Here is a 25,893-nt window from a genome sequence, read left to right on the forward strand (position 1 = left end):
GTTGACGACAGAAAAAAATCAATCCCAGTAAAAGAGTTGTGGTGACCAGAAAAAAAGGAGTAATCTCGCGTTTGAGGGTGCATTTGTCTCCACACTTCTGTTAAGTTTAATTCTTTCATAAGATCTATGGCCATTTTGGCTGCTTTTGTTTTGGATATTGATAGCGTCAATTATCCAGGAGAGGATCCAAGCAAAAATTAAAGTCACCCTGTATAAGAATATTTTGGCATCCTTCTGACACCTTCAAAAATATGTCTTGAATAAATGACTCATCATCATAATTGGGTGCATATAAATTTAAGAGGCTCTGAGTAAATTTGACAATTTACTAAACGTATCTCCCCAATGTGTCCACAATGGTTTCTCCAATTGTCACAGGGGTGTTCTTATTTATTAAATCAGCCACTCCCCTGGCTTTGGAATTAAAGGATGATGATATTACATGTCCTACCCAATCCCTCCTCAATTTCTTATGTTCCAGTGATGTGAGATGAGTTTCTTGTAAATGTGTTAGGACTTTCTTCCGTTGACTGGTCCGTTTATCCCATTCACATTAAAGCTAACAAATTTCACTACTCTATTCATCAACAGTAAATATTTTTACAAAAATATTGCCCTCTCCATGAGATAAATGTGTCTCATATAACCAAGTAGTACACTGACCATATAAAAAAATGGCAAAAGACAAAAAAACCCCACAAAAAACGACATCTCTGATACTTGAGCAGCTGAATCAGAACGGGTCTCGGCCTCTGGTCAGCAGGTGGACGGTGCGCTCGCTCGATTATCAGTGGCTCCGTAAAGTGTCCCGGTCCTAGGCTGGCTGGTATCCAGTTGACAGGATCATTCCCTTCACAGCCTTCTCGCAAATTAATGACACGTATATTATTGCGTCGGCTGTAGTTCTCAAGCTGGTCGACTTTATCCATTAGGAACTCGTTCTCCTTTCTCCTTTCTTCTTTCTTGGTAACGCTAGAGTCGAGCTCCACCAGCTGGTCCTCCGCTGTGCCAAGACGCTCCTCTGTTTCAGCAACACGAGAGCTCAACTTGTCTAGCATGGTTTTCAGTCCAGAGATGGACTGATTTAATTCTGCCGAGTCTTTTAGAGAGAGCCTCATTGCGATTTCTTATCTCCTGGAGGAGAATGGGTAGATCTCCGCCGCTCAGGTGTTCCTGTGCCATCGCCGCCATCATGCTAGCTTCCTCGTGGTCGCTCTCTATCTGCAGCTGTCAGGCTCCATTCACTCGCTTTTTCTTGGCTAGGAAACTTGTTCCTGGATCTCAAGTCCATACCGCAGTTGTACGACCAAGTTATAAGTGGGTTTGGGTGTTTGAAATAATTTTAAAACAGATTTATTCGGAGAGCCCCCGGACCAGTGTCTTACTAGCTTCGTCGCATCACGTGACCCCCTGAGCATGGTTTAAACACCACAGCCTACCTGAGTATTGTTGCTGACCGTGTCCATCCCTTTATGACCACAGTGTACCCATCTTCTGATGGCTACTTCCAGCAGGATAACAGGATAAGTATATAAAGTAATTGAAATCAGCTCCACCTATATCAGCTGCACCATTGATGTGGTATAGCCTGAATGGACCCCTTATTATAATACAGTCAATGAATGTGAAATGGGCCATTCTGCATGATGATTACTTTTATCTTTGGTACTTTAAATATATGATCTGATCTGATGCTCATACTTTTGTACTTCTACTTTAGTAAGTCTTGAATGCCGGACATTTTCTTGTAACAAAGTATTTTCACATTGTAGCACTGCGACTTTTACTTCAGTGAAAGATCAGAACACATCCTCTACCGCTGTTGATTGTAATTGTAATGATTGAAGATGATCATAATGTTTGTAAGAGAGCACTGTCTGTTTATGCCTTATAGTCTGTTTGATAGATGTTCAGCTCTGTATAGCTTCAAAAATGTCCATCAATCACAAGATTAGAGCAGCCTTGATAAAAACAACGTCGGAATTTGGAAAGTCACACCATCTACAGTGAAAGTTACACCCTTGATAAACGCATTATTTCTTACTTGCTGGAAAAACTTTGCTCTAAAAAATATTTGGTTTTACGTAGTGAAGTAGCCTGACACAAATCCATTTGTCTTTAGTAATTAGTCAGAATCGCATGTCTGCAAGGAAAGTGCTCTCTGTCCTGCATAAATTGAAATCTCCAAATGTCAAACCATTAGCTGCTTATTAAAGTCACATTATATGAGTGTATAAACTCATGTTATTTCCAATGACAGCCATGAGATGTGTGTTGGGAGCTCTTCTTTCTCTCTCCCCCCTCAGGCTAAGTTCACTTGTATTCACTGCGTGTTTTGAATGTGCATAAAGAGCTTTTTTTGAAAAAGGTTTTTCAAGCGTATATCCAGAAAATCCTCTGAGACCAAATGAACAACTGGACTGTCTGTCCACTACTTTGGTCCAGACAGAAATGATTCAACATCTATCGGGTGGATTGTCACAAAATGTGGTACATCCTGGTTTCCAGAGGATGAATCCTATTGGGTGGATTTACATGACATTTGTACAAATATCGAAAGTCTCCAAAGGATGAGTCCTACTCACTTAAGCAACACATTCTCACTCCGAACTCGTCACATATTGACATTTGCTCATGGATTTTCCACGTAAACATACGACGTGCAAGGTACCCTGGGTGTGTTGGTTGTTGACGTTCTGGGACGCCGTGTCAAGTTCTGCCTGTTACATGCATTGTGTTTTTTCAAAGTACATTTCTGTTTTCACAGGAAATTTAACTTTACATACAGTCTCTTTCAAAATAAATGCACTACGTCGGTACAACACCACGAATTGACTTTTTCTTCCATCAACAACAAACACACGTGGTTAGGTTTAGGAAAAAGAACAGCGTTTGGCTTCAGAATCTTAAGAGATGCGAACACCGCTATCTTGGGTGATAGTTGGTGTTTGTTGGACTCATCCACCACCGCTCCTGCGTGCCCCAGTTGGACTTTCACTGCCTTATCTTTCGTCCTTGTTTTGTCCCACATTTCCCCCTGATGCCGCTTGGCACAGTTAAACTATAAGGGCAACCGGCCGCATATCGTGCCGATGTGACGTGACACCTTTTTTCATTGGTTTCTGACGCCGCAAGTCACTGTCCAAGCGCCAGATTTCGACAACTTCGGAGTGAGACCAGGCTCACTAAAGTGATTCTCTGACTTTTCCTCAAGCACCACCAGCAGATCAAAGTTTACATTTGGTTTCTTACCAAATTCCTGCAAAATGAGTCACGTTCCCATCGAGCTCAACTGTAGCCTGCTCTGAGTGCGTTCCGAATCGCATACTTTTTCTTTTTACTTTTAGTGTGTACTGCAGTTGGCCTTAAGAAGTCGGTACTGTTGCATGCAGTATGCACACAAATGGGACAGACTATTGTCTCATTACATTATCCCCTGAACTTTGACCCTCTTGCTTTAATATTGATTATCTTGGAGATAAACAAACGCCACTTACTGAGTTTACCAGGGATGGACATCAACCTGGAGATGTTACTTTGTGATGTATGGAGTTAAACTTTATGTCCTTTTGTTATATTTATGATTATTTTGTTTACTTAAACAATCAGTATTCCTATTATTGACAGCTGCTTTTAAAGTCTAAATCATCAGAACAGAGCAGCAGCAGTTGTGGTTTGTGAACTAGACCGTAGCACAATGTTCATCCCAATGTGACTCTGATGAGTGCACTGAATGTCCTTGCCAGCGAGCTCAGGTGCTTCCCACATGCTCTAAAAATATAAATAAATAAAGGCCAGAGGTGTAAATAGTGTGTCATCACATTGAGACTTTTGAATTATCAAACTCCTTCTGGCAAAAATGTCCGATTTGTTTGGCACTTCTCCGGATCATACTGTGTGGTTTAGTTTTTTAAGAAGGTTATCTAAAGTTAGGAATGACTGATGTGAAAATTATGGCTGCATACAGTTTTATGACAATATAATACAATATATACTGGGAGACTCTTCAGCCCCCAGCCCAAATATTCACTTATGCTCAAAATTACATTCCATTTTCAACCGCTTATCCAAGGCCGGGTCGCGGGGGCAGCAGGCTGAGCAAATCGCTCAAGATGCCCCTCTTCCCACCAACGCTTTCCAGCTCCTCCTGGTTGATCCCAAGGTGTTCCCAGGCCGGATGAAATATATAATCCCTCCAGCGTGTTCTGGGTCTGCCCCGAGGCCTCCTAACTTTTGGACGTGCCTAGGAACCCAGGTGGCATCCTGAATAGATGCCCGAACTACCTCAACTGACCCCTTTGTGAAGGAGCAGTGGCTCTACTCCGAGCTCCCTCTGGATGTGCGAGCTCCTTGCCCTGTTTCTAAGGTTGTGTTCACACTGGGTGCGAATAAAACAATTTGCACATGTGACTTACATGTAAAGTCAATGTAAAGACATGATTAGATGCAAATTTCCACCGGGTGGCACGATGGATGCAAATAAAGCCAAGCAAGTAGCACAGTTTCTTGTCATTAGCTTATTCGTGAGAGTTGAAAAATGTGAACTTCAGCAACCGATTTGCACCGAGATAGCCAATCAGCATTGAGATCCTCCGGGGACATATGACATTGAAGAGTACCGACGGAAGTTCATTAATCGATTTAGCAATTTCACGCACATGTCACGAGTTATTCACGTGTATGAAGCGAGTCAGCACAAAATATTCTGGCATTTAAACTTGTGTGAGTAACGCGATGTGAAAATTCGCATCACATTTGGTGTGAACGCAACATAAAGCTGAGCCCAGCCACCCTTTGGAGGAAACTCATTTTAGTTGCTTGTATTCATGATCTCATTCTTTCAGTCACTACCCAGAGCTCATGACCACAGGTGAGGGTTGGGACATAGATGGACTCAGCTCTCTCTTTAACACGACAATCCAGCACAGCGCCTGCATGACCACAGATGCTGTGCCAAACCGCTGATCCATCTCAGCTGCATTCTACCCTCACTTGTGAACAAGACACACTTGAACTCCTTCACTTGGGGCAGTAACTCTCCCTCAACCTGGAGAGGGCAATCCATCATTTTCCAGCAGAGAACCATAGCCTCAGATTTGGAGGTGCTGACTCTCATTTAGACCGCTTCACACTGGGCTGCAAACCGCCCCAGTGCATTCTGGAGGTCACGGTGTGATGAAGCCAACAGAACCACATCATCTGTGAAAAGCAGAGACACAATTCTGAGGTCCCCAAACCACTCGAAATGAAAAGGAGAATTCATGAATGGTTGTCTTGTCAGTAGTAGCCTTCTTTTATTGCATATTTAGGAACTTAATACATTACAGTCTCTGGCTTTTTTTGATATCTTGTGTTGGCAGAAATGTTGTTGCACATTTCTGATCCGTTGTTTGCATAGTTAGCTCATTTGCTGTATTGGGTAATTGTTTCTGTCATCCTAAATGTCCCGCTGAATCCTAATCAAACTCTCAAACTCTTTATGGAAAATGGGAACAAATTGTCAAATATTGGTTTTGAACAGCCAGATCTGATTCGACTGACACGATTCTGAGTCAATATCAATAACAAGGCCCCAAAAGTCTGAGAAAAAAACGTAATAATCTAAACATAAACTTTGAAGATGCACCATAAAGATGCCATCATGATACATTTTGAGTGAGTGTTTCTATTCCATTAGTTTATCTATAGGACTTCAACTCTGTGGGGAGACACAACAGAAGGTGTTGGTGCCCAAAGGGTGTTAGGGGGCGCTTTTTATGTCCAGGCCCAGAGGTCCACTGTGTCATGCTCATGCACATGGTATATTTTCCTCTTATCGTGCAGCCCTTTGTGAAAACCCAAGATCAATATCCAAACACTGTGGAAGCTGATAAAACTTTCATTTTACAGTTTTTATGGTACAGTTTGATTTGTAATAAGCAAATACACATTCAGATACATTTTGCTCAGATGAATTTATTATAAAAGCCCGTACATTAATCACATTAATTACAAGTTCATAGATGAAAAAAAAAGTTTTGATTGATGGTTTCAGCCAGGCCTGGCCAAAAATTCACTGGGCTATAAGCTATGCCACATGAGAGGGAAAATTATGTGATGTAAGCAAGGTGCTAAAATGTGGATAATCTCTCAATTTTGGGACTACGTAAAAAGCACACTGATAACACAACAACAATAATGAGAGCCATGTGCTGTCTACAGTATATACTAAACTCATACAAGGCTCAAAGCTTATGAGGAAATAACACATGTAGACTGTGAAGGGCTGACAGATAATGAACACACTCATTAATAATTTCTGCAACAGAAGAGCGTGTGTGTGTGTGTGTGTGTGTGTGTAAGAAGAGGATGGTTGATGGCAACAGGAGGATGAAGAGAGGAGATGCAGAGAAAGACTGTTGTGTGGGAGAGGTGTTGACTTGTTTGTTTGGATCATGTGTCTCTTTAACAAATCATATCATCTTGGCAAATCATGAACGGTGCAAACATGTCTGCATCATGAATGTCAGAACCATCATGTTCATTTTTTCTGCTCTCTTTCTCTTTTTTTTTCTCTCTCAGAAATGTCATAATCCTGTGCTGTGATTTTCCCAATAAACCGCAATAAACAAAAATGCTGCGTGCCAGCCAGGAGGTGTGTGCGTGGACGGGGCCTATTTGTGTGCGCACAAAATCAACCACCATTATGATTGACATGTTGGAGGATGGAGGTTGCCGTGGAGACGCAGGAACACAAAATGCCTTACATTCGCTCACAAATGGAGAAGTGATGCACCCTCTGTCTTTTCATTCTGTGCGCTTGGGGTTGCTCCGCACTGTCATCTCGTGTCATTTTTGTCCCAGAATCTTTTATCCTCCATTTCACACTCCATCTGTGCTGTCATATCTGTCAGCCTTTTATTCGTCTGCCACCTTGTAGTCCACGCTGACCTGTCTCCATATTACATTACCCCTGGCTTAAGCCCCTCTTGCACACTAAGCCCTCTGCGTTCCCCCTTCTGCCTCCCCACCTCGCACTCACTTGTTCACTCCCTCTCCATATTTCACAGGTTTAACAGAATGCATCTAGGTCACACATCAATCTTGTGTAACTTGTACCATCTGGGTGCAAAGCTTAGACAAAGTGAAAGGCTGATGGCCAGACAAACACACACAGCACTGGATGCAGCATACACACACACACACACACACACACACACACACACACACACACACACACACAAAAAGGCAGCCGTCTCTGCCAATGTTGTAACCATGGGAATACAGTGTAAACAGCAGCCGCTGTCAAAACTGGATTGACTGCGCCTGTGTGTGTTTAATAAATAATTATTTGTGTATTCCTATTCTTCTGTCCAAGTGGCGTTGTTAAGGAGACAGGCGCATGCTGGTTGAGGACAATCATTGGAGATCATCAACACAACAGGCAGGAACTAGACAGGCCAAATAAAATCAGGTGCAGCTCAGGCAGGAAACAGGGCAAGGCTGAAAGTCGATCATTAGTTCACAATGGGTCCACTTGTTTGTTGTGTTTCTCTCTGCTGAAGGCAGAGCCAAAGGTATTTTGGTGTATACTGATAAACCACAACATTAAAACCACTGACGGGTGGAGTGAATAACATTGATCATCTCTTACAGCGCAATGTTTTGCTGGAAAACTTTGGATCCTGGCATTCATACGGGTACCGCTTGACATGCTCCACTCTTCCAAACACCAGTGCAGACCAAGTACTTCCCCTCATGGCAACGACAATCCCCAGTCGGTGTACAAAGCATGATGCCACACTGCAAAAAACTGCTCAAGACTGGCCCGAGGAACGTGACAAAGAGGTCAAGGCATCGACCCATCGATCTGATCGAGCATCTGTGAGACATAATGGTTCCTCACCTTGCGACCCACAAGACTCTGCTGCCATCACCCTGATGCCAGACACTACAGGACACCCCGCAGAGGTCCTGTGTCCATGCCTTGACAGGTCAGAGCCAATTCTGATCCAAAGAGGCCCAACCGTAGATCAGGGGTACCTTTGGGTAAACGGCATGTCCCACAGATGCTCAATCAGATTGGGATCTGGAGAAGTTGGAGGCCAGGACGATGCCTTGGGCTCTTTCAGCCATTCCTGAACAGTTTTTGTGGTTTGCCATGGCGTGTCGTTCTGCTGGGGGGCCAATGTTGTCTGGGAGTGCTATTACCGTGAAGGGGTGTACCAGCTCTGTAACAGTATTTTGGTAGGTGGAGCATGACAAGGTGCATCCACGTGAATTCCAGGACTCAAGGTTTCCCAGCAGGACACTGCAGTGGAACAATATGACTTTAAAAGTTATTCACTTCACCTGTCAGTGGTTTTAATGTTGTGGCTGATCGGTGTACAGTAAATGCATGTTCACTGCAGTAACTCCACTGTCAGGCTGCGTGCATATCTGGCAGAGCGAAGTTTGAGTTCATGGTAGCACTGTACAAAACTGTGGTAGATAAATGTGATGGGCAGTGCCAAGAGAACAATGCCGCTCACTACACACATCCCCCCGAGCACCCGTCCCCCGATTGTCACTGGGTACACATCCCCGTACCCCACTGTCGTCATGGAAATGATGACCCACCAGGCCGCTGCCGGGATGCTGGCATAATCCTGGTTCTGCGTCCCCAAGTCCAAGCCGTGCTCCAGCAGCTGGGCCAGAGCGCTGTATATCGCCATGGCGACAAAGACAAACACCATCAGCATGACCATCTCCCGGTAGCAGCGTGTGAGCGTCAGCCCCAGTGTCTGCAGGCCCAGGAAGTGTCTGGCCAGCTTCATGAGCCAGAACACTCGCATCATCCTCAGCACCCGCAGTATCACCCCAGCAACCCCGAGCCCGGCACCCGGCATCCCTGCTCGGGCCATCGCCATGGTGACATAGTAGGGGGTGATGGCAATCACATCGATGATGTTCAGCGGCCGGCGGAGGAAGTCCCACTTGTTTCTGGCCACCAGAAAGCGCACTATGCACTCCGCTGTGAACCAGCCGATGCACACGGCCTCCACTATCCTACAGAGAAGAGAGGAGAGAGGAAAGAGAGACAAACTGAGTGTAAACAGGAAATGGCAGAGCAGCTACAGAAATATGGATGATATGAGATGACTTTGACAAATGTGCAGAAGACGGAAGCAAAGCAGGAGTGACATGAATTATGGGAAATAAGGAGGACATCTGTGGCAACTCAGGGTTGATGCAAGTAAACAAAGACAGGAGGTCAGATACACAGAGGGCTGGGAAACTGCACAGAGGGAGGGAGTAAAAACCCTCAAAGAGACACTGTGACACAAGCAAGCACATGATTACCCCGTTGATTAGCACAGCAAAGGCAATCAAACCGAATTAAATCGAGGTGGTGCTTGACATAGAGGCAGTCGGATCAAGCAAATAAGGCCACTGAGCCTCAGGATAACTACATCAGCACAATTATCCCAAACTAAATTATAGAGCAACTGAGGGAATTGCATCATCTACTGGCATGAAATTGGAATCCTTTTGACCCCGAGCATATAAACTACACTTTCAGCGATTACCTAACCACTGTGACCGATCCAAAACTATGTCCAGCCTGACTGAGCATAACCCAGCCTTATATAGAGAAAGGCTGCCTCGGGCTTCCTGGAGAGAACAGGCTGTGCAAAAATAAAAGTAGAAAGAGAGGTGCACTTTTTCACCTCGCATTCAAAAATGGAAACCAAAAATAACCAGAAGCTGACTTACACTGCAGGTGATTCCTGTAATTCCTTTTTGTTTGCTTGGCCTAATACGATCCCTCCTGCTTGTACACCTTCTACTGTTCAACTCATTACCGACTGGACTATTATGTGTCTGTCATTTATCTGATGTGTTTGTCCTTCTTGTGTACAGTGGCAGTGTAAACTAACCAAGCCAATAAAGGTATTCAAATTAATTGTGAAGAGGAGGGGAGGAGGCTCAGGAGGAAGACAGGGTGTTCTGTGTAATCATTAACACTTCACTTTTTGTAGATAATATGGATTGTTTATTGATTGTCTGTCTTTGAGAGCGTGTGTTTGCGGATTGCCTGAAACTAAGAGGTGTCACTTCACTAAACACAAGGCCAAAGTCTCTATGTTAAAGTGTTTTCTATCTTGTTTTGAATATGTTGCTGTCTGATTTTTACCCTTAAAATGAAATCGTATTAAGGTTGGAAAAACTGGGATATGAGAATCTATCCGAGCATCAACCTTCTGTGTAAATAATTGTCAGTGCGCAATGAGTTTGACCGCTGTCTCGAACGCATGCAGGTGCTCATGTGAGATTCATAAGTGTCCCCGAGTGTGTTTATTATTTATAATATGATAGAGAAGTACCCCTTATATACTTTAGCTTGTGGAGATCATGGCTGACTTTTACGCACCAGATTTTAGATCACTTGAAACCGCACAAATTGCGCCTAAACATTAGCAGCATCCTCATGGAGAGCCCCCCTTTTATTCCTCTAAACTTATCTGGCCCCTCACTGTCGCCTACCTGTGCTCCTCCACTGTATTTCTCTTGGCTGTATCCCAGTCCGGCAGGGTGCTGGCACACAGCATGATCATGGAAACGATCACAAAGATCACAGACACCGAAGCCAACAGCTGCGCCAAAATGGAAGAGTTGGGCTCCTCGAATGTCTGGCGCATCTTCTCGAGCCATTTAGCGCGGCCGGTGAGCGCAGTCGCTTGCACCGGCTCGCTCGAGCTCTGGGACTCGTCCCCCGACACTCCGATGTCCACCTCGGACAGAGTGTCCAGTCCGATCTCGGACATCCTGTCGTCCAGGCGTTTCTGGCAGCAGGAGTCCAAGTGCGCGCTCTCCAGCCCCCAGTAGAGCATCTCTGTGTAGAAGGACAGCTCACATACTCCGGGGACAAAGCGGAGTTTACCCGAGCGCACGTACAGCATGATGAACACGAAAGCCTGCGCGTGGCGGTCAAAGAAAAACTCATTCCGGTCCCGGTCGTAGTCGTCGCATAGTTCAAGAACCTCTTTCTCGGTTGCGCAGGCATGCAGGCGACTGACGCGCCGGAGAGGGAAATCCCTAATCACCTCACGGGTGAAGGCGTACCGGGTTCCCCCTACGTTGAGTACGCAGATGCTCTTCCCGAACTTCATCTTGTCAACCTGTAACCTAACTAAAACTCATCTTCACGGTCCACCCCCCTTCCATAACAGGAGTTTGGACACTTTGGGGAGCACAGTCTCCCCTGTCCCCCGGGGCGTGGTTCCCTCTGAGTGGAGCTGGCCCTGCGCTGAGCTCCGTGGCTGATGGAAACTCTACCCTCTGTCCCTCACTCCTCTTCTCCCTCTGTAGCCAGTGGAAGAGACTCTCCACCCCAGTCAGGGCGAGCCAATCCCATCAATGATGTCACATGCGCGCGCGCATAGACGCACACACAGTAAGACAGACACATACTGGGGAAACTACAGAGATTTTACACACAAGTATTTCCAAAGTAGAGTCTGTCTGCATAAATATGAAAAGTATAAACATTTTTATGGCTGAATCTTATACAGTGTAGTCCTCTTAGCTGAAGCACTTTCGGCATCATGTTTAAATTATAAACACCATAATAATAACAACTCTGTAGGGATTTGTGCACAACACCTGTTATATTGTACCCAATGTTAAAAGCCAGGACTGTACAAATCTCAGTATGTAGCCTATATTTATTTTACTACCGTTTATATATTTTCTCCTGGTGCACGTTTTTAGCCTTTGTCTTATCTAATTAGGTTTTAGCTTACTTTGATTTGTTTAACCTGTTTTATTTTAGTCTTATTTTTATTTAGATATGTGTATGGGCACTGTTGGAAGAAGCCTGAGGACCAAGAATTGTGTTGTCAACAACAGCCTCACTGTAACTGTTGTGCACGTGACAATAAAAAAAAAATATTATGAAAAGATATTAAGGAGATTTAATGATGCTTCCCAGTATCCCCGTATTATCCTTGTATGTAGTAATAATACAGAGAATGCATAAAACACACTTTAAAGGAAGTGAGAGCAGTAAGTGCAAAACAAACAAACAAAAAACAACAGGGATAGAAAGTCATAACTAAAGGAAAATACAATGGGAAATAAAACTCAGGTGACAATAGTAAGTAATAAGATAAAAAATGAAGATGAAAGTAGAATACATAGGATGCATAAGTTGGAAAATAAACCCCACTGAATAAGGATAATAATTCAATCAAAAAAAAAAAAAATACAGAGAATGCATAAAAATACATTTTTAAAGAAGTGCTGTAATGCTTAAGTGCAAAAAAAAAAAAAAAGCCACAACTAAAGTAAAATACAATGGGAAATAAAGCTCAGGTGAAGTATAATACATAGGACACATAAAATGGAAAATAAAACCCACAAAATAATAATAATAAAGTTTAGAAAAAAGATTTATAATACAGAGAATGCATAAAAATATATTTTAAAAGACGTGCAACAGTGCTTATGTGCAAAAAAAGTCACAACTAATGGAAAATACAATGGGAAATAAAGCTCAGGTGAAGTGGAATACATAGGACGCATAAGATGGAAAATAAAACCCACAAAATAATAATAATAAAGTTTAGAAAAATGATTTATAATACAGACAATGCATAAAAATATATTCTACAAGAAGTGCAGCAGTGCTTATGTGCAAAAAAAAAGTCACAACTAAAGGAAAATATAATGGGAAATAAAACTCAGGTGAAGTGGAATACATAGGATGCAAAATAAACCCACAAAATAATAATGATAAAGTTACAAAAATATTTATAATACAGAGAATGCATATAAAAAAAAATTAAAAGAAGTGCAGCAGTGCTTAAGTGCAAAACAAAAAGTCACAACTAAAGGAAAATACAATGGGAAATAAAACTCAGGTGAAGTAGAATACATAGGACGCATAAGATGGAAAATAAACCCACTAAATAATAATAATAATAAAGTTAAAAAAATATTTATAATACAGAGAATGCATAAAAATACATTTTAAAGGAAGTGCAGCAGTGCTTAGATGCAAAAAAAATAGTTTAAGGCTTCTTCTTCGTCTTTAAAAAAAAAAAAAATAACAATACAGCACTTAAATTGACAAAGGATGCTGGTGCTTTATAGTCCCTTGCTAAATATATATTTCTAATTTTATTTAAAATGAATTAACATTTCAAGTAAGTACGTTTTATAAAGGTAGCTGTGTGTATGTGTGTGCGCGTGCGCGGCCCCCTCGCGACGTCACCAGTCAGTGGTTTTTCGGGTTGATCCGACTTCTTTTGGCTGCCGTGAGTTCACTGTATTGTAAAGGGTACTGAGAATCCAGGAGGAGGAGGGGGGGTCGATTTGCCAAAAATTCTCCCGCTTGGGTTCACATCCGGAGTCCGGACGACCATAATTTAACGCACCTCTTACCTTTTAAGAAACTGAGTTTTATTGTTTTTATTAATTTATTCTATTTGTCTTAGTTTATGGTTTACGTTAACACTCCGGGAGGGCAGAAATGGCGGCCAACATGTACCGGGTCGGAGGTATGTATGTCAATGTGGATCTTTTTATCAAACTGAAACCCTTCCAGTTTTGCATCCCGCGGGGATCGTGTGGCGTTATTTGTAGTTTGTTCGCGTCTAACAGTAAGATACGACTGTGCCACACGTACAGGGATGCGTTAAGTTGGAGCAGGAAGGTGAGAATTTCTAAATATTTGGGATTCAAAATGGGTCAGGCCTCGCGTCTGTCGTGGCCACAGCAGCTAGCCGCCAGCTTGCTACATGGCTAGCTTACAATGTAAACATATTTCAATTGTCGGCACCTTTTGTTTGTGTCTCGGTGCTCGGATAATCACACCGGGGACACGGGGAGCTGATACGCCGTGGGACCTCTCGGCTAGACATGTGTTTTAAAGGTTGTTGAAATGTTACCACGAACAGTCTGAGGCTGCCTTTGTATTTGCCTCTTCTGGCATGCAGCCATTAGTACGAGTCCTTATTAAGCTAACGTTAGCACCAGCAGTGGCTTCACTGATTAGCATTATTGCAGCTGTGGCGCTCGTTTTACAGTATTTGAGCAACGCATCTAACACTCTTGGTGACATTAGACACCGGGTATTGCCCCACTTTTCCCCCCCTACATCCAACACAAGCGTAATTAATTAGCAAATTGCTCTTGCTAGCTAGCTTGTTAGCAGTGGAATTCAACATCAAATTATTGTCTCGAGAATGGCGTCGTTGCGTCGGGTTGGATTAAACCTTACACCTTTATTCACACGTACTTCAAATCCACATTCACACTGTAATTAAACATAAATGGCACAGATGCTCGACACGTCACTTAAACATGATCATAAAGCGTCTTAGCACAGGTGATATTGGTGGCAACAGTTTATCGGTGCGGTTACATCTGTTTGTTGTCCATATGGTCACCTCAGATGCAGCTCTTCTGCTGCCTTCAAGTGCTCTTTGGAAACTACAACTCCTGTAACTGAAATCCAGTTGGTGCCGGTGGAGTTTTTTTTCTGTATAAAATAATGACAGATCTATCTCTAAGTATTCCCTCTGCATACATATAGCTAGTCCAACTTTGTGCAGCTCTGGCAACACAGAAAAATATACATGTCACATGTCAAAGCTGGAATTTATTGTCACGGTAACAACTACGGGGATAAACATTTTGAATCCAGAGGTGGACACCTGTAATATCTACACGCAGTGACTGAATGCCAAGTCCTAACTGCTCTTACATATTTATCTCATCGCTGACTTGTGTGTGTATCTGGAGCATAGTAATTACTATACTTCAGACTTGCACTTGAAGGCAGCATTTGCCATGAACTGAACTTTTCCAAAGTTACTGTATGTTCTGCTCAGGTGTAGTTGAATCAGGCTGCATTTCTGCCTCCTCGGGCTAGGTGAAGCCAGTGGAGAGTCAGCTATTATGACATGAATAATGTGTATCACTGTCCTAAATTTATTTATCTTACAAAATCATAGCAGTGTGGTTACTGACTGTGTCACAGACTGCGAAGAACTTGCAGTATACATAGAATTGCCTTTGCCTTGACCTGTCTAACCTGTAATCTGATATCTGTTGCAGTGCGTGCTCTTTGCAATTATCTAGTTTATTAATGCTCCTCACTTCTGTTTTAAACCTCTTTCACTAGATGTAATAATTGCTGATAACTATTTGTTTCTCATTTACACACATACACATGCTTCTGGTTTTGGCTCTGCTATAGCAGTGCGTTAATCAGTTAGTTCCTGTTCCTCAGCTTATGTGTTAGTGAGCTGGCAGTGGGGCAGTTGTTGAAATTCACATGTGTAGATCTACACACACTCCCTGGCCACTTTATTAGGTACACTTATACAATTTACTGCACTCCAGTACAACAGATCCACCACAAATTCTGTATTTAAGAGGACTGTAATGGTAAGCTTTGTTGACAAAGTCAGAGAGAGGTTAGGTCATGTGTTTTGAATATTCCCACCCTCCTCATGTTTGTTTAAAGGGTGCAAAACATTAGAAACTTTTCTTAGTACAATGAAGGCCAGCCGCTGCACCGCCTCTGCAAACAGTAAAGATATGGTTAAATGTTGTCTCTCTGACTGTCAATCAAAACTGAGCGTTATTATCTTTGCAAAGCTGAGCTGTTATATGAGATTAAACTCGATTTTACAGGTGTACCTAATAAAGTGGCCTCTCAGTGTATTATTTTCAGTTTGTCTCCCGGGCTAATCCATCGCCACAGTGAAGTAATCAGTGTGTTTTCTGTTGCAGATTATGTATTCTTTGAGAACTCCTCAAGTAACCCATACCTGATCCGGCGGATAGAAGAACTCAACAAGGTACTGAGGTGTTTGTGTGTCACTTTTGTGTGTGTTTTTTGCGTTTTATGCCTGAGGGTGAATAGCTAGGATTCCTCCCTGTTCCTGTCCCCACCCCTCACTTTGCCATGATGTTTGCATGTGTGTGCAATTTGTGACTTACAGTGTTTTGTAATGTGATGGAACCCGACAGGTGTTTACCACTTTCTTAACTGCCATTGTCGTACAGGACACACCTGTGGGAGTGTGTGTGTAGTTTGGGGATATTATTGTAACGGACATTTCAGGCGCTCAGAGAGCTTTGTGACTAAAGATCATCTCACACCAGCTTTGAAAAGCAGCATGATCTTGTGTTGTTTTTTCCTGCCCATGTTTGATCAGTTGTAGAGTTTCCTGTTCTAACTGCTGTCATAGATGTGTGTCACTTATGTCAGTTAAGAGCAGACCCGAGCTAACCTTTGTTTAAATACTACACAAGCGTCTTTTAACAGGCGTGACAGAGAAGCTTTTCCTGTGTTCCATTTGCACTAAGATACTGCAGTAAACACATGCCATTATCAGATGGTGTGGGTGGGAAGATGTCAGATCGGGTCAGTATCAGCCTGAAAAACAAACATATTGAGGCTGAACAATAAAACATTAAGATAGAAGACCGTGTTGTTATCGTAAGTGATAAAAGGGGGTGGACAGAATAACAAGAACACCCTGCAGCATGATGCAACGTAACACAGCCGTTCTGCAACAGATGCTGTCTGTATGAAGCTTATATGGTTCATTTTTCTGTTGAAAGAGAGCGGTTGATTTAACTTGGTGGGCATTCTTGCAGTTATAGCTTATGTTGGTGTTGCACTGTATTGCACCTAGAGCTGGGCAATATGGAGAAAATGAAATATCATATGTTTGACCAAATGCCTCAGTGACGATATTGTAGAGTTGATTTTTGGTGCTTTCACAAGAAGTTTACACAATTAGATTTTTGATAAATCATCATCAGTAATATGGGTATAATCGCTAAGTGGGTAAGTTCAGAAATTGTCATACTTTCACTGAAATGCAGCCTTTAAAACCAGGACGACAACACTTACGATATCCAAAATCTAACATGATGTCTCATTTTAAGATATTGATAAATTGCCCAGCCCTAATTGCAATATATTATAAGGTGTTCCTCTTATTTTGTCCATACCCTTCAGTTGAACACTGTCATTATCTGGTCTTATCTACAAGCTCCCCAGAAAAGCAGCAGACGTTGAAAGCAGTTTTCTCAACCTGCATACCCCCACATGCATTCACTCATGATCAGTCACCGAATGTAATACTGGCTGAGTCTTTAAGCCTGTCGGCCTAATTATACAGCGAGACAATCAATCAATCATCTGATCAAAAAACGCTGTTGCTGCCCTGGTCAGCCTGTCATAGCAGCATAGCTTGACGAGCACACAAAGCAGCCAGGCCTCCTGGGAAATTAGAGGTTTGTGCAGGAAGGTGTTGCCTCCGCTTTCAGTCAGCCTGTATCTCTCTACTCTCTCTGTTACAGACGGCCAGTGGGAATGTGGAGGCCAAGGTGGTTTGTTTCTACAGAAGGAGAGACATCTCCCACAGCCTCATCCAGCTCGCAGACAAACACGCAAGTGAGTTGCAACTCCTGTCATATGTCTTTTTCACACAGAGATCCCACAAAACTGCCACAGCAAAGATCTTTCATAACACCGGCTTTGCTTTTTTACATGAAACCAAACAATGGTGGGATAATGCCGCTCCAGGATGTGATTTTTAAATGGCATGCTGGTGTTCCAGAGGCAAGAGAGATGTGGCGTGTAACGCAACAGCATCTGTGTCAATTGTGGCATATAACACACACGTCAGGCAACACTTTCTAAACGATAACAATCACTTAACATGCCAACAAAAATCATTTACTGTCCTTGTTCTGTGGTGATTGATCTCATCCTCCTTCTCCTGAACCTCCTTGTCTCTCAGGGTTGTGCCTGACTGAATGGGGTTCAGCTGGACTAAGTTGTAATATATGTTGTAAGCAAGCCACACTGACGTAATACGTGCTAACTACGCTAACGAGATATCAGAAATGTGCAACATTTTTTGCAGACACGAAATATTACAGAAAAGCTGGACACTGTAAATTCATCCCTTCTAAGCAGAAGGCAGACGATAACATTATCTCGGGGCCTTATAGGGCATAGCCTCTTGCAATGAGCGCTCACTCTGCAGCTACATTTGGGGACCGGGGACTGCTCAACTCAAAGAATCTCAGTCTGTCGAGGGGTTTCCAACCGATGATTAGAATCTTAGACAGTCAGGACATTTTCGGTTGCTGTCCTTCATTGTGTTAGCCGCTAACTGCTGCTAGCTGCTTTTCAAATTTCCCAATGTTGGGTCACGCACATAGCACATTGTTAGGGCTCCAGACTGTGACCAAATGGTCACATTTTGCGACCATTTTTGGAGTCCATGCGAGTATTTTTTACAGCTACTCGCTCGTGTGCGACCCGCAGATTTGAGGGTGGGTGTTTTGACTACAACTCAATAAATTGGGCATTACTTAGGGCTTCAGTTTGCTGCTGCAGAGCAGACCTGTCCCCTCAACTACACAGGCTAAATATATTGTGTCTGACTATAAGGTTAAAATTTTCAGAGGAAAAAAATACAAGACAACAGCTTTCATTAAAGATCAGTCTGATACAGTCAGGGCTTCACATCTGTACAGATGTTATTTTAACAATCCTCACAAACCACTGACCACAAGTCTCTGTGATGTTTAATTCTTCAACAATTACTGCCTTTATACAGTAGGGCAAAGCCGAATAATGGCATTACATTACCACTTTGGACAGGCAGTGTGAAAAGGGCTAAACACTAACTGAACGTTCAAACCAGAAGCTTCCAAAGAGGGAATGTCTCTTGCGGACACCCAAGAAATATTGCTATATCAAAAAATATTTGTGGCAGCTTTGGTCGCTCTAGTCGCTCATCACGTGAATTGTTGAACGTTCGATCGTGCTTGTCAGTTTAAAGGAGCTGACTACTGGCTTGAAAGCAGCGTAGTGGCTGCTTGCTGTTGTCCAGTTAAAAAGCTCATAGTTGGCCTACAGAAAGTTATACTTACCCCACCCCAAATCGTATCGACTCACCATGGAAGATGATATTGCTGCTGTGATGTGTGCTGCTGCCGTCTTGTGCATTCGAAGATGCCTTCTCCGTCGGGTTTGGGTGCACGACATTCTCCGGCGCCGTGATCAGCACGGTGAATTTCATCAGCAGGTGCAAGAGCAACATTATAAAGGACTGAGTGGGCGCGAAGGCAAGTAAGAAACTTTTCTATCCATTGTCGGAAGAAGTGTGCTGTACGAACCAAAGTTACATGGCTTGTTCTCTGGGACCCGCTTCATTGAAGCACGTCAGCATTTCCGACTGGTTGTCGCCGAACCACGTCAGAGCTCATTACTATGAAGTTAAACGAGTTTTAACTCCCCTCCGGACCCGCTCCGGCTGCTTTGGTCGCCCAAGACAAGCGGCTGATGACCAGGTCGCCAAAGTGGCCGGGCTCTCATTGAAAACTAATGTCTTCCACTGTTTTGGAAGCTCTGGTCGCTGTTGGTGTGTACATACAGTAAGAAAACTTTTAGATATTAAGGTGTCAAGTGTGAGTAAAAGTCCCTTTCAAGCAGTTCAGTGTCTTCAGAATCTGTATATTAACATACATTAAACTAAAATGTAGAGCTTAAACAATCAGCCGATTAGTTAGTTGATCAACAAGTAATTATTTGGCAACAATTTGGATCATCGGGTCTTCCTTTGAAGTTATTTTTTTCAAGCAAAATTGCTTAAATTTGCTGGTTTTAGCGTCACAAAAGAAAAGTTTTTCTCTGCTGTATAACACTGTAAATACAATATTTTTGGGGTAATCAATCAAGAAAATAATCACAAACAAAAATAATTTGTTAGTTGCAGTCCTATTCAGATGTGTTCACAACAATATTTTAAAAAATAAGAAGTGAGAATTTGCCCATTTTCAGCATCTTAACAAATAACTAACATGATGATTCTAATTTTAAAATTGTTTTATCATTTATGGACATTGCATCACCAGTCTGACCCTGTGTGGTTTCAATTTCAGTGAGGGGAAAATGTCATTATGGGCTTTCTGCTGCATGTCAGTCAGGCGAACCTTCCAGCTGCGTTGCCACTTAGCACGTCCTGTGCACATTGAAACATTTACCACCACTGTGAAATTTTTCTTTTTTCATTTTGACCACAGCTCCAGAGTGTAACCATTTAGTCACATTTAGGCGCTCCAGTGCGACTTGATAATATGCCGCTATTCATATTCATATGTCACATTTATTTCTTAATTAGTTATTACAGAGAGGGACAGAATTGGAGTGAGGCTGCTTGAGGAAAAGAAGCAAGGAAAGGAAAGTGTTGTTATCACACCAACACCTGTTCTGTGTGGGTAGCCTTCCACTTGTTTCCAGTGATGTTTCACTTTTTCCTTAGGTCATAATAAAACACACTGTTGATCCCTTTCCGGAAATTAAAAACTCCCCTCTGCCAAAGCAATCGCACGACTGCAAGAAGTTCGATTGAGATGAGACACCAACCAAAAATGGTTTAAAAAAATTCACATGACTGAGAATCAGCACTTACAGGAAAGACAGGAATGCACCGTGTGGCTCCATCCCATTCTCTCTGCGTGGTCAAACACTTTGTGGGAAACAAGTTTTGCTCATTTCGCTAAACTCTGTAAACATAAAGTAACCTTAAGCACAGAAATATAAACCATACAGTTTGCAGGAACATATGCAGCCATCGCAGCACAGTGCCAATTCCACAAGCTGTTTGGAGTCAGTCGTCTACCAGCTGCTCTGCAGAAGAGACAGAAACAACAATAAAATTTAACACTGCCTGCTACTTAGCACTGTAAAAAAAACATCTCACAATTTATGGCTCGGATTAGTTGAGGAGGAAGACAAAAGGACAGGCAGTGCATCTGATTTACAGAAATAGAAACAGAATATGCAGAGTTTGTAGGAGTCAAAGCTGAAATATCTGCACTTATTACCAAACTCCAGAGCCACAAGTTGATGTACGGAAATATCAGCGTGTTTCTCTGAGTGTTTATTTCTTTATTGGTCTCAGTAGAGTTATTGTGGAGGACTGTTAGCAACATTGGCATCCGTTTTGTCCATCAAGTTTATTAATCATTGCAGCTAAAGATCAAACAACAGCTTAGGGCTAAAAAGAAGCTCTACACAAGAGCTAACATCTCAAAAATAGACATGTTGCAACCTACCCTGTTTGATATCAAGCTATGCAGGTAGTTTGGGTTTTATATGCACAAGATTTTCAAGTATCTGCCCTTGAGATTGCTGCTGCCTCCTTAACACAATGAATGTGAATAGAATTGTGTTCAAGCATTCAAATATTAGATTTGGAAACATCCTCTTTGACCATTCATACCTTGCAATATTTAAATGCATGCACTTATTCTTGACTGCCAAAATGTCAGTGTCTGGTGATGAAATAGCAACCAGTTGCCAACCTCAGTGACAAGTACGAGATTGACTTCCTGGAGTTGCCTTCCAGTGGTTTGCTAGTGGAAAGCTTTCTATATGAAACAGCAGCAGCAAACAAAATCTTTCAGTTTGCATCAGCCGTGTCTTTACACCGCAGTCACAGCTTTGATATATCGAAGGAGAGCAGATCAGAAAACAGCAAGGCTGCTATCTGTTGGATAAATGTAAGAACAGCAACTTAATGTAGGAAGTGAAGAGACGATGTAACACCAAAATCTGAACAAGGCTGAACCAACCAGAGACACTGCAGTTAAGTGAGGGGTCAGTGTGCTTCAACTGAAGTGCAGTCGTGCAGCGTCTGAAACCCCCTTCCCTTGTAACTACATGCACAACCACTTCATGCACTGATTGGCCGTGTGTGTGCAGTGGTTAGAAAGTAGGCAGGGTGTGAACTTCTCTCACAGGCTTTCTTTTTACATTTGTCACAACCAGTGTTGAGCATATGCTGGCACTAAGGGTTTAGCTCTGACAGTGGAAATGTATGTGACCACAGGTTGTCACACCACAGTGCAGCTAAGGTTCAGATTTTTCTCAAACAGTTACAGTGGAAGAAAGGGTGAAAAGGCGGCTGTCATACAGTGGGTGGGCGACGCAGTATTCAGCTTGGTCTCAGTCCTAAAATATGCTGAAGTATGAGACGCACCGGGCTTTCAACCAACTCCAGTGTAAACCCGTACATGTCATTAGCCCTCGCTGGCGTTCCAGACACAAAAGAGGCGTGATGGGCGTGACATGTAACACAACAGCATTGGCCTCCAGTGTGACATATAACATATGCACTGGCAGTGCTTTATAAACAATAACAATGACATTACTATGGCGATAACAGTTATTAACATCCCTGATATATGGCAGCTAATCTTGTCCTCTGCTTGGATGGTAAGGAACTCTTGGTCCTCTTTGTTTTCCCGTTGCGAGCATTTATATTTGTGCGGTGGTGTGTCTGTGTCACTCTGCAGTTACACCTCCAAAACACTAGTTGGCGGCAAAGGTTTCTATGAAGTGCTATAAAGTTTAGTTGATTCAAAACACACATTAAACACACATTAAACATGGCTTAATAGAGACAATTTCAAACACTAGTACAGAAATCAGCTTCACTATAGCCCTTTTTAAACAGGAATTGTGCAAATTTGCAGGAAAGCCCAATCAGTCTTTTTTCAGCATTGGCAGTATAAAAACAAAACCGGGAGTGCAGCAAAATGCCGCCTACCTACTTTTGTTTATACAGAATGTGCCTTTTTCGGGGCAATGGGGGCGTGAGCAAGTAACAAAACATGTAGCTCAGCATGTGACGTAATCAGTGACGTGGGAGGGAAGCCGCGGCTGGTCAGTCCTTCGGCGATTCTCTCATAAGTCAGCCCGTTCTTCACCGTCCCCGACAGTTAATGGCCTCTTCGTTTGCGAGGGCAAGGAGGGCGCACAATTTCTTGTCTCCTCAGTTGCTCATCTTTACAGTGTCTGTCAGGTTTGCGTTTCCCTCTTGCTACTAGCTGCTCGCTAATTCCGGCTATCAGCTGTTTCCTGTTTATCCACCGCCAGTGGGTCGCACATGCGGCGTCATCAACAGCCCCTCCCGTTGCGAAAGGCCGCCTTGCTCTGTTTAAACTTAAAGGGTTCCACCAATGTGACTACCCTACGAGGTGGAAAATTGGGCACCTCGGATCAACTCGCCAATCCGGCTCTGCGTGTCTAAACGCTTACAGCTTGCCGGCAAAGCGGCCTAACATTCGCTGAAAATCTGGCAGTGTAAAAGGGGTTAATAACTCGCAGCATTCACAGAGAAACACTTGTCTTTATCTGGACACATTTTCTCCACAAATACAACATGCTAATGTTTTTAGCACAAGCCTATGGCATTTTACATTGTATAAATTAACCTAGTGGCTAGGACTAGGACTTTTTTGTCTACTCAAAGAAGCCAGGAACAACAGCAACATTTAACAAAGGCAATGTTACATTATTCGGCTCCATTACAACTCACAAGGTTCACTGACAAAACAACTGTCTTATACTAAACACGTTTTCCAAACAAATACAACATGCTAACGTTATTAGCACAAGCCTGTGGCATTTTACATTGTATAAATTAGCCTAGCAGCTAGCGGAGATTTCCTCTGCTCATATGAAGCCAGGATAAATCACACACAAGACTTAAAATGCTATTTTTGTGGAGGCTTTATTGTCTTCACAATTTATTGTTTCTTATCTGTGAAATTAAAGTAAATAAAATCTTTGTTTCCACTGAGGGAAATGGTTTCAGCTTACAGAAATAGACAGGAGGTCTGCGTCACCGCAACGTGTGGTTACATTTCTCAGGAGGTGCACGTCAGGCTACATGTTGACACAGAGCCTGCATCGCATTTATGGCGTTGATTCAATGCAGAAGTATAAATTCCGCTCTACTCATGTGAGTGGACTCGAATCACATGACTTACCACTGACTTCTTCTGTGTCAACAATCGCAAACCTCCTCTGGAGGCTAAAAGATACAACGCAAAGGGCTGTCCTGGAAATTATTAAAGGGATGTCAGAGGCTTGTGCCCAAGCGTCAAAATATGACGAGTAGGGATGAGATCACGTTCAGACAGTCTCTGATGGAAGACGTTCATAGTGTTGCACTTGGTTGTTCATATGAAAAATGATAAGTACTTGTCAAGACTGAGAAAAAATGAGTTTCAGAGAAAGAGAGTTGGCTCCTTTCTCACCTCACTCAGCGGGTCAGTGTAGTGTGAAGTCACTGTGACGGTCGGATTTGGAAAGTTACAGAAATTGTCGGACACAGCTGCCCCCACGCAACAGCGTCACAAGGGTTTGAAGGGAGAGGGTTTCTGAAGCTATTTGACCATCAGACAAGAACTCTAGTATTTATGGATGAGACTAGCATTTCTTAAAATTAAATTCCTCATCCTCGTCTTGAGCATAATAGCTTGGACGTCTTTAATGGATGTCAGCAATAGTTTGTGATCGCAAAGCCCTCGAGAACCACTTTACCAGCCTATTGTATTATATCTGAAGACGGCGCCGCTATGAAATATCATTAAGTGGTGTTTTATGAAATCCTAGAGATAAATGGAGGAACTTGGCTGAAAACATTTGTGACTTTTATAATCTGTTGGTCTGTTATCCGTCACAAGTACGGTCATGATTCTCGTGTCATTTGTCACATAGTCATTTGTAACATCAGTGTCTCCTCTGATATGTTTTATAGTGTGTCATTTTCGCTCATGTTTGCCTTTTGCAGAGGAGTTGGAAGAGGAGAAGGAGAGCCCGACAGAGACCGAGCTAACAGAAAAACAGAAACACCAGCTTCGCCACAGAGAGCTCTTCCTCTCCCGGCAGTATGAGAGTCTACCTGCGACACACATCAGGTACTGTACAAAGACACACACATGCTGGACCGAACACCTCATCCGCAGGTTGTGCCCATGGATAGCCACTCATCCAGGCATGAACAGACAAACCGAGTGCTGCGTTCCTGTGTCTGTGTTTTACATGGTGCTTGTTCCCTCTCTGTCTCCTCTATCAGGGGGAAGTGCAGTGTCGCATTATTGAATGAAACTGAAGCCGTTCTCTCGTACCTTGACAAAGAGGTGAGCTGGAGAAAAGAACTTGATTTGTCATCTTATAGTGTACTTTTTTTGCTTGTTGCAGACTGTGTCATTGCAGGTTTAGTCATACATTATATGCATTTTCATATTTCAGGTGTCACAAATGTAGAGAAAGGCAGAGGGCTGCAGCTAATAATTACTCTCCTGGTCGATTAATTAGCTAATTATTTTCTTGATTTATCGTTTGGACTGTAGAATGTAAGAAAATAGTGAATTTTTAACACCCAAGATGATGGTGTCAGATTACTCATTTTACCCAGCCAAGTCCTCTAGACTAAAGCTATATGTTAATTAGCTCATAAGACAAATCCTCACATAAGACAAATCCTCACACATGCTGCTGCTAGAGTATACTAAGATTTGTAAGTTGTATTATAGAGAGTCATTAGAGCCTTTTGTGAAAGATAACCTGGTGGCTGATTGGTATGTTGTTCTCTCCAGGATACGTTCTTCTACTCGCTGGTGTACGACCCAACACAGAAGACCCTGCTGGCCGACAAAGGAGAGATCAGAGTGGGACCGCGCTTTCAGGCAGACGTACCTGAAATGTTACAAGAGGGTCAGTCAGGAATGTGTGATTTATTTAGACACCTGCAGGTTCAACAAACGTTTATCTCTAGTGTAATTATCCACACCTCTAGTGTGTGTGTGTGTGTGTGTGTGTGTGTGATTGGTACAACGGGTTAAGGCTAGTTCACATTACACGATTTTCACCCTGATTTTGCGTCGCAGCGACTATCGTAATCTGGAGTGTTTATACCTGGCAACATGTGTTTCTGTCATCGGGAGTCTCGCCAACTGCATTACAACCTGTGTGTGCACACTGCAAGATTTCTCCGCCGAGCCACGTTTTTTAACTTGGAGACGACACATCGT

At 42.8% G+C, this 25,893-nt stretch overlaps 2 protein-coding genes across 4 annotated transcripts in view; one reads left to right on the forward strand and one right to left on the reverse strand.

The window, feature by feature from the left end:
- Window positions 1-5,268: 5,268 nt before the first annotated feature.
- On the reverse strand, window positions 5,269-11,314 carry kcng3 (potassium voltage-gated channel, subfamily G, member 3). The gene is made up of 2 exons (XM_049564150.1): window positions 10,507-11,314; window positions 5,269-9,027 (listed from the first exon to the last, which is right to left on the reverse strand). Exons 1-2 carry the CDS (start codon window positions 11,130-11,132, stop codon window positions 8,382-8,384), a joined length of 1,272 nt encoding a protein of 423 aa, XP_049420107.1. The 5' UTR covers window positions 11,133-11,314; the 3' UTR covers window positions 5,269-8,381.
- A 1,935-nt stretch (window positions 11,315-13,249) lies between these two features.
- The window catches only part of mta3 (metastasis associated 1 family, member 3), a 44,800-nt gene continuing 32,156 nt past the window's right edge, over window positions 13,250-25,893 (forward strand). Inside the window, exons 1-6 of one of the 3 annotated variants that reach the window (XM_049564058.1) lie at window positions 13,250-13,523; window positions 15,766-15,833; window positions 17,350-17,443; window positions 24,651-24,777; window positions 24,936-24,999; window positions 25,459-25,576. In XM_049564058.1, the coding sequence (XP_049420015.1) occupies window positions 13,496-13,523; window positions 15,766-15,833; window positions 17,350-17,443; window positions 24,651-24,777; window positions 24,936-24,999; window positions 25,459-25,576 (499 nt within the window). In that variant the 5' untranslated portion in view covers window positions 13,250-13,495. The remainder of the gene's footprint in view (window positions 13,524-15,765; window positions 15,834-17,349; window positions 17,444-24,650; window positions 24,778-24,935; window positions 25,000-25,458; window positions 25,577-25,893) is intronic. The other 2 variants (XR_007448200.1, XM_049564060.1) reach the window with 2 other exon arrangements.

Source organism: Epinephelus fuscoguttatus, linkage group LG20 (assembly GCF_011397635.1).
Source record: "Epinephelus fuscoguttatus linkage group LG20, E.fuscoguttatus.final_Chr_v1".
In the NCBI taxonomy this organism is placed as follows: domain Eukaryota; kingdom Metazoa; phylum Chordata; class Actinopteri; order Perciformes; family Serranidae; genus Epinephelus; species Epinephelus fuscoguttatus.